General features: G+C 43.2%; 1 protein-coding gene across 1 annotated transcript in view; it reads left to right on the top strand.

Moving 5' to 3' along the window:
* The window catches only part of STAB1 (stabilin 1), a 168,349-nt gene that overhangs the window by 143,640 nt on the left and 15,727 nt on the right, over nucleotides 1–8,982 (top strand). Inside the window, exons 54-58 of the mRNA XM_015420864.1 lie at nucleotides 1,006–1,146; nucleotides 4,573–4,632; nucleotides 5,178–5,391; nucleotides 7,590–7,739; nucleotides 8,262–8,366. Of these exons, the coding sequence (XP_015276350.1) occupies nucleotides 1,006–1,146; nucleotides 4,573–4,632; nucleotides 5,178–5,391; nucleotides 7,590–7,739; nucleotides 8,262–8,366 (670 nt within the window). The remainder of the gene's footprint in view (nucleotides 1–1,005; nucleotides 1,147–4,572; nucleotides 4,633–5,177; nucleotides 5,392–7,589; nucleotides 7,740–8,261; nucleotides 8,367–8,982) is intronic.

The following is an 8,982-nucleotide window of genomic DNA, read 5'->3' as shown; positions in this document are numbered from 1 at the left end:
TAGGATTTGAGGGTTAAGAGAGGGTTGAGAGTTAGTCTAGAAGTATTTCCCCAGACCAGGGAAATACATTCAAAATTACATGACATTCTTCCATACATTACATTACAATCTACTATTCCAAATAAGAAATAAAATAAAAGAAAGATGATGTATAGCTGTGACATTTTAAGCTTTTTGTCCCTCAGAAACCATCTTAACTGCTGTGGGAGTTATCGCTAGAATTGCTCTAAGCCTATCAAGTTTTTCAGTTTTTCAAAAGGTTTTACTTGGCTTCCTTCAACCCATCTAGTCAAGGTTCTGTCTAGTTTCCAACCTAGTTGGGAATATGTCTCTCCTGGCTTTCTCTTTATTTTTCTGAACGCATTTCTGCTTTGTTCTGCTGTCAGACCATAGCGAATTCTGACTCTTTCTTTAAATAACTGATACTCTGAAGTTTCTTCATCCCTCATTTCTGTGTATATTCACTCAGGGCTCCACATATTTGTGGGCGTAAATACAGCATTCTGGCCTCATCAGGAATCTCTAGGTCTTTACATGTTCTCTCAAAACTAAACAGAAAAGTTTCCAAGTCACCTCTCTTTTGATAATGGGGGAATTGCTTCTGCTCCGCTGAGGTAAATTCCTCACTCTTCTGTGGAATGGATAGTTCTGCCCTTAACTATATCTCCTGCATTTTCATATGGTACATCTCTTTTCTGTGTTCTCTCTCTTGCTGTTCCATTTTATTGTTCTCCTGTTCTGACTGAATTTTGGCTAACTCTAATTGCTGTTCTTTTTCAATTCTGTCCCTCTCTGCCTCTATTTTTGCTCTTTCTCAGCTTCTGCCTGAATTCTGGCTTTCTCGACTTCTACCTGTATTCTAGTTTTGTCATCAGAGAGGCTGGGCCAGCAGCTTTCGGTTTGGCAGCCCTAGCAGCCAAGAAGCAATAAGTGGTAGGGTTGAACTTCATATACTGATTTGAACACAACCTTCAGCTATCTCTCTCTTTCTTTGTTGCCTTGCAGGGATACATTAAGGTAGACAAGGCAAGAATTATACACAGTTATATGGAATTTAATGTGGGTATTGCTTATGGTATTGATCAGCTGCTGGAACCTCCAGACCGGGGATCTCGCTGTGATGAGTTTCAGCCTGCTGTGATGTCGGTAAGTGCTCAGAATTTTAAAAGATGCACACTTATCAGTATGAGCATCAGTCACTTAAAGGCTCCCTTCCAAACCATAGTCTAGAAGAACTGGGTCACATTTCCATGCAGAATGAAATTAACAAAGCCTAAATGAAGTTAAGGGTGTCTTTTGAGAAAGTGATAACTCTAGCAATAACAAATCACTACAGTAGAATAGGCAGTTAGTTAATATTTTAAGAAAGACATGGTGAGTGCACAACCAAAATGTTTTTCTTGTGTGATTGAAGAGGGAGAAGGAGATTTTGCTGCTATGTGTGAAACTAGAAGCCCAGCTAGGCAGGCGGAAGGGTTGTGGGAAAGGTTAAATGTTCCTTCCTTCAGCCTGCCAGTTCTTCCATGCAAATACCTCCTTTGCTTCCCACCCCAGCATTCTCATTACTACAACAAACATAGGTTTTTGAAATTTCAACCCCCCTAATGAAGTCAGGTTGTGTTGTGATATCTGAAATTATGTCTGATAGCCAGTTCGTGTGATAAAGTCCTTGTGGCTGCCATTAAGAGTTTGAATCAGATGTGTGCTGGGAGTTGTGTACTTCCTAGGCAAAATGGGCCCAATTCAGATTTGGAATTGATTGTGTATAAAACACAGGCCCACCTTAGCCCACCCCACCCTCCTGCAACATTTTCCAGATGAGATAGTTGAAGAGAACCACTGTGTGCTCCATTGAGAAACTTATGTGTAACCATGACACGTAGAGCACAGAAATATACCCCCACAACACAGGAACCAGTCAGAGCAGTGCTAATAGGAGCTGAGTATTGGGAAGGGAGCTCCCGGTTGCCGCCAAAGGCAATGGCGGTCGGGGGCTGGTTTGCCGCCACGGGGGACGTCACTTCCGGGGACGTGGTTGTGCGCACGCACTCCCAGAGCGGCACTGGAGTCCCCCGCTCCAGCGCTGATCCGACTTGGCAACCCTAAACAGGAATTTTATTTTATTAAACAGGCACAGTTGGATAGGAATAGGCAGGGGACAAGAAAACTGAGGTAAATTTTGAAGTATTTACAGAATATAATAATTTGAACTCAGAGTATTTTTGAAGTTTTTTTGAGAAACTTGCGTCTTAGCAGTGAGAAATGATTGACCAAGTAGTTTAGTTACAGTTACAAATACTCTTCACAGTGTTTCCTATTATTCTTCAGGTTTCCTGGAGAAGGTCACTTTATTTGTGTGTCTTTCCCTTCTGGAAACCAGTGTATTTCTATAGCCTGAGAAGTCAAAGACTGTTTCCTTTTTCACAGTAACCAGGGGATTCTTCTGAGTTGGACCCACTGAATAACTGAGAAGGAAAAATTCTCCGTTTTCTAGAAGCAATATTCCATTTCTGCTTGGCAAGACTGGTAGTTTCAACCTACCGACCAATCTCTTCTGCCAAACCTGATCCTCAGTTCTTTACACTGTGAATAAATGGCTTTCAGCTTGTCTGACACTTAAGTTCCTAATTTGAACTTTCCCTCAGTTTCTGGTAGTATTCAGTAAGGGCCAAGAGTTGTGTCCCTTCACTTTAAAAGTGATTTTGCCTGATTCCCTTTGACAGACACACCAGCTCCAACTGTCTGGCTACTGACTCATCAGAAATGACAAAGCAGAGAAAGAACCTTTTTCTCAGCACTCAGCTGCTCTTAATATTCTTGTCAGCTGGCACTGATCTATCAGAGAGAAGGGGGGTAAAAGCAGGGAGCAGCCTGTCAATCAGGGTCAGGTCACATGGACATTTAGTGCGGGCTTCGCTGCTGATCCCTCACGCATTAAAGTTTCCTGTTCATATTGGCAAGCCTGCCTCCCGCACCAAAGCGGGCTGAGTCCCGCGGTTTCCACTCTTTTTATCCACGTTTTCTGACACCCGTTGGAACAGGTGTTTTCTGATATCTCGCGCTTTGTATCCGCGGTTTTGGCATCTGGACAGCAACCCGCCATGACCGCGCTACCCCCCCTTTTTTGTGTTTCCGGTTTAAGTTATGCGCATGTGCAAACAGGTGCTAGCTTTTATTTTGGTCTTCTTAGTTTGTATGTACGCCCAAGCGCATGCGCAGGTTTGGTTTTTTTAAAAAAACAAACCTGTGCAGCTGCGGGGACAGCGCACTGTGTGATCAGTACTTCGCGCGAGTGAAGCGGAAGACAGAGGGACCGTCTGACCACCTCCAAGCGATATAAAATGTCGCGGATAGAAGAACTGTGGGAAAACTAGCGCGGTAAGAGGTCCGTGTGACCGCGGCCTCAATCTGTGTTCCATAGTGAGGCATTAACCCTTACTCTCCCAGCTCTCTGAATTTGATGCACTAAGCATCCTGTTTGTGGAGGTTAGTTCATCACAATAGCCCTTTTGGGGAATTGGTGGGAATACAGATGTGAGGACTGAATGAAATTAGCATATTTAATGAGATAAGAAACCAATATCCCTGTTAAGTCCTGAGTGTTGTAATAACTTGTAACTTAGCAATTTCTCTTTCTAGACTGTTTGTGAAGTTCCTTTGCAATAAAACAGCTACTTTGAGGTCACCCACTGAATGTCCCAGAAGGCTAAAGTGTTCTCCTACACGTTTCTCAGTCTTATGATTCTTGATGCTGGAATTATGTCCATTTATCCTTTGGCGTAGGGTTTGACCTGTTTGCCCTATGTAGAGAACTGGAGGGCATTGTGGCATTTAATGGCATATACATTTTTTTGTTGTTTTTGGTTTTGCTAGGTCCTCATTTTTTACACAACCCTTCTGTCTGCCTTGTCTTTTGTTACTATGTGACTGCGTCTGGCCTCATGTTCATAAAAACTTGAATAGTGAGTGATAAAATGTAACCAAGTCATGTTTTGCCTACAACTGAACATTAGCCAGTTGATGGTGCCATCATTTTAACCACCTTCTAATTGAAGGGATGTGCTACAGTGGAATTTAATTACCCCAACTCTGTTGGCATGCCAGAGGTCTTACTGTGGCCCCAGTCACACTGGGGGGAAAGGTGCGGCTGAAGTGCGGCTTTTTTGAGCCACATCAAAAGAGAAGCGCGGCTGTGGGATCAGACAGATCCCCCGAGCCGCTGCGCAGTTGCTCCCTGGCATGATCAGATGCTGGGGGGGGAGCCGCAGATTGGTGAGTGAGGCGGTGAGTGTTGGGTGGTATCTAGCCTGCTGGAAATCAATCACAGCATCATTGCATGTAAGTTTCCCAGTGGAACAAGTACTAGTCCCCTAGAGCTGTTTCAGGTTGGAAAATGGCATGGTGGGGCATGTCATAGTCCTGATCCACACCCTCATATGCCTGGGAAGCATAGACACCTCAGTACACTTGTGCTCCAAAATCCTCATGGCAGCTCAAGGACTTTGTATTGTGTGAATATCCTGGCTAATGCAGGTGTGGAAGTTCTATCCTCTGTGTGCTTTTTCTCCCTAGGCCTCTGAATGTGGCTCCTGTGATTATCAGCCTCCATGTCCTTTTGGGTCAGTTGAACAAGTAAGTTTTGCTTGAAGGATTCATATAAAAAATGCTGAGCATGACTCATATGATGTGTTCCTTTAGGTATCTTTGGTGGAACATTAACAAGATGTAAAGATCTAATGAGTTAGTTGGCTTTTGCTGAGCCATATTTCTCACACACCAATTTACAAGTGAGTTTGAAGGATAGTTCCAGAAGATAAGGTTAGAATAACTGTTTTCCTAGTTGTGCTGGCAGAATGAATTGCAGAAATCATCATAAGATGACAAGGCTGGTTTTGAGATTTTATGTCTTGTTTACACAAGTGACACAAGCATTTCCATCACAAACAGAGGCCTAAAATCACTGACATATGAGTGTAAAGCAGCTGGAGATGGGTAGGGAGGAAATTGTGGGGTGGGGGAATTATCTGTCCGCTTTTTCTCACCTATCCTGGTGTTGTTGTTCAGTGGAGGGTCTCCTAAACTGTGTTCTAGAGAGAAAAAGGAGCTCTGCCATAAGGTATACATTTCAAAGTCAAAAAGTAGACGTTTTTAAACAAAACCTTCTTTTTCTCATACAGGGATCAAGCAGGAGTTGTTTGTATCCTGGAGATCCACTTTTAAGGAAACCAATCCCATATGGCATTGTTGAAAGGAGGGCTTACTTATCACAATCCTCACGCAGGAGAAACAGATGGCATCTTTTTTCAAATATGAACGGGTGCAAGAGAACATGTGTTACCCCCAAGTGGACACCCAAGTGCTGTGAAAATCACTACGGAATAAATTGTCAGGGTAAGATACCCCTATCAGAAGAAAGTACTAGGTTTTGCTCTTATCAAAACAAGTTGTTTTGCCTTGGTCATAATGATTTTTTCAGCCAATAAGAATGTCATAAGAGAAGGTGTTTGTGATAGGGTTGCCAGGTCTCCCCGGCCGACAGCAGGGGATGGGAGGGGGGAGGTAGAGTTGCCAGATCCAGGCTGGGAACCTCCTGGAGATTTGGAGATAGAACCTGGGGAGGACCTACTTTGGGGTCAGGAAGTAATTTTCTCCAGGCCAGTTTTTTGCCATCTTTTGGGCGTGGAGTAGGGGGTCAATGGGGGTGTAGGGGGAGATAGTTGTGAATTTCCTGCATTGTGCAGGGGATTGGTCTAGATGACCCTGAAGGTCCCTTCCAACTCTATGATTCTAGGACAGGGACCACAGTGGCGTACAGTGCCATAGAGTCTGGAGATGAGCTGTAATTCCGTAGAATCCCCTGGTCCCACCCTGGAGGCCAGCATCCCTAGTTTGGATGGTTTTCTTTTCATTTGAAGCACAGTGACATGATTTCATATTAAAGAAACAAGCCCTCTTATGACTGCAAACAAGAGTAGGTTCAGATGTCTGCTGCCCGTCTCTGTGGTATGCTAGCCGTATTCCCAGTGCCCTGTTTGAGTGTATTGACATGGTTCTTGTGAAGAAACTCAATATGGGGATAAAGAGGTCAAATTGCTACATAGATGCACAAAGTCTTTTGTCACTTGTGCCCTTTGTCTTGTGTTAGGCGAGCCATCAGTTAAAAAAAATTAGCAAATCTTTGGACAGTTGGGCTTGAGATCTATGACCATCTACAGCTGAAAATGGTGGGTTACTGCAAATATTAGTTTGGGTCTGTGCAGGTACATGCCCATGTTGCAAGCATGGGCCAATGACATCATTTTTGTTTGTTTTTATAATGTTTATAGATGTCTTCAAAATCTGACCTGTTCAGTATGTAGTGGAAACTTAGGGACTTTCCTTTGCCTAATTTCTGAATCAGCCTACTTGAGTAGAAAGAGTTCACAGAAGTGGAACTTTCCCTGCCTTCCTGTTTCCCCAGCATCCCTTCATCTCCCCCATCTGCTGTTTTTGCATACAAACTGCAGGATAGAACGGGGGACTGCAGTGAGGAAATGCCCCCACCTCACTCTTGTGTGGATGGAAAAAGGACTCTACCATTCTTTCTCCACCAGGTGAAGAGGAGAGAGGCGATTTTGCCTGACTACTTCTCTTCACTCAGTTCCCTACCCCTTGCCATGGTATACGTGTTTATTAGAGTTGTCCAACTTTCAGCAGAGAATTTATAGGGAGTGAAAGGGGTTGGGGGGGGGAGGGATAGAGGAAAGATCCTCTGCTTGTACTTCCATAGGATTCAATTTTCTCTCTCTAGCGATCCCAATTATTCTACCTTCCACAAAAATAGTTCCAGAGGGTGGCCATGTTGGTCTGCCATAGAGCAGTTAGATTTGAGTCCAGTCGCACCACAGAAACCAAGAAAAGTTTCAGGGTGTGTCTGACGAAGGGAGCTTTGACTCTCAAAAGCTTATGCCCTGAAATTTTTGTTGGTTCCAAAGGTGCTACTGGACTCAAATCTAACTATTTAAATATTCTACCAATCACTGTAAGGTTTCTGAAACTGCTAGCTTGCTCCTCAACAGGGAAATTGCCCAATGGAGTTATCAATTAACTACGCTGGGAAGAGCTGTTCTATTGGATTGTATGTTATGGACCACCTAATTACTCAAATAGCAATGAACGGACAACTGAAAGAGACTGTCCCTCTTCTGTCAGGAGACCCAATATATGAAAATGTCTTTAGTGTGTAGCTGTGCTAATTGCACTGCATTCACACATCTGTAAGTTAGTTTGTTAGCATGCCTTATACTGTTAGTTAAGTTGTCCTAATAATCACAGTACTCTAGTTAGCCCAAGCGTGTTTGGGAATGACTTATAATCAGTCAACAGTTTATAGTGGAGTTTTCCGTCGCCCTGTGGCCCATGGTCACAGAGATAAGGCAATAATCAAGCTTCTTTGGAAGGAATACTCTCCTTGTGAGGTGTATTTCTAAGCATTTTTACTGTTTTGTTCTTAAATTGTCAGCAACAAGGCTTCTGGTTCAAGGGAGACTGGAAAATAATTAAAGATGCTTGCATTTGTTGGATAACATTCTGTGCTTCTGTCTTTTCAGTGTGTCCTGGTGGACTCGAGACCCCATGCAGTAATCGTGGTAGATGTGATGATGGGTTTCATGCTTCAGGACGATGCATCTGCAACGAGCCATTCATTGGTACAGCTTGTGAACTGTGCATGCCAGGCCGATATGGGCCAGACTGCAAAGGTACGGTCGTGTTATCAACAACAGAAGAAAAGCCCCACGTCGATCTTCCTGCTCTAAACTGACCACCACTGTTCACAGTTAATTGCCATTTGTGGGACAGCTACATAAAGAATCTTATAGCTGCTTTATACATTTTTTTGTTCACAGATGTATGCAACCATAGCAAAAATGTATGAACACCCATGTGAATTAGCAGATTTGAAAATCATACACGTGGATGTTTATTCTTGTACCGGGAACATTTGGGGAAGCTGCCACCTGGATGCAGCCTTCCAATTGGTTTTGTTGAAATAACATCCTTATTTTTATTAAGTATCCTCACCATGTGATTTGTAATATCTACGGTAACAGACAAATATGCACTTCAAGGTAAAAAGCAAGATACCTACTCAAAATCTGCTGACAGTACTGGTCTATTTACAATCTACACATCATCAGTATGTGCCAAGCATTCTCCTCAGTGGCAGTGAGCTGCCTTTTAGCTAGTCTGAGATGATGATGTTCGCTTTCTTGTCTTTGCAGAGTGTAATTGTACGGAGAATGGGATATGCAACGAAGGACTGCATGGAGATGGGTTCTGCTTCTGCTCTTCGGGATGGACAGGAGAGCGCTGTGAAATCCCGTTAGGTAAATGTGGCAAAACAGATTGCTCATCTTCCAAAAGTGCCATTCCTGGCATCATATCAGTAAGCCTCAACAACAACATTTATTAAAAACAGTCATAAGACTTGCATAATAAACCGAAGTAGTACAACACAGAGTCTACGACATAGGCTCCTTACAACCGTATTTCCTAAAATGTCAAACCAGTCAATACCATCATTAATGGCTCAAGTTACAGTACCTTCTGCGTTTTCTAATTACCAAGTAACAATATTTAGCCTCTCTGGGAAAGGATCCCATAACCGTACCTCAAAGCTGGTTAGGAAAAGATCCCTGGAGAAGGGCAGGATAGAAATATGGTAGCTAGATTTTAAAAAATCACTTTAGTAGATGAGACAGAGAAGCAAGTTACTAACCTAAGGCTACTCGGGAAGCTTCATGGCTGAGTGAAAGACCGACCTTTAGTCTCTCACACCCAAGGCCTACAACAAGGCTCCAGAGTAGCTGAATTGTGGTAATGTAAACGAGCCTTGATCTACATCAGCTGGGCAAGAGAAAAGGTGGTTTTGTCTAATTGGACACTTCATACTGATGTCATTGTTTGGAAAAGAGAGAAGCACGCTTTCTTAAGAGAACAATA

This window comes from Gekko japonicus, unplaced genomic scaffold (genome assembly GCF_001447785.1).
Source record: "Gekko japonicus isolate JY-2015 unplaced genomic scaffold, Gekko_japonicus_V1.1 scaffold2264, whole genome shotgun sequence".
Lineage (NCBI taxonomy): Eukaryota > Metazoa > Chordata > Lepidosauria > Squamata > Gekkonidae > Gekko > Gekko japonicus.
This window is presented reverse-complemented; position numbering and strand designations above follow the sequence as displayed.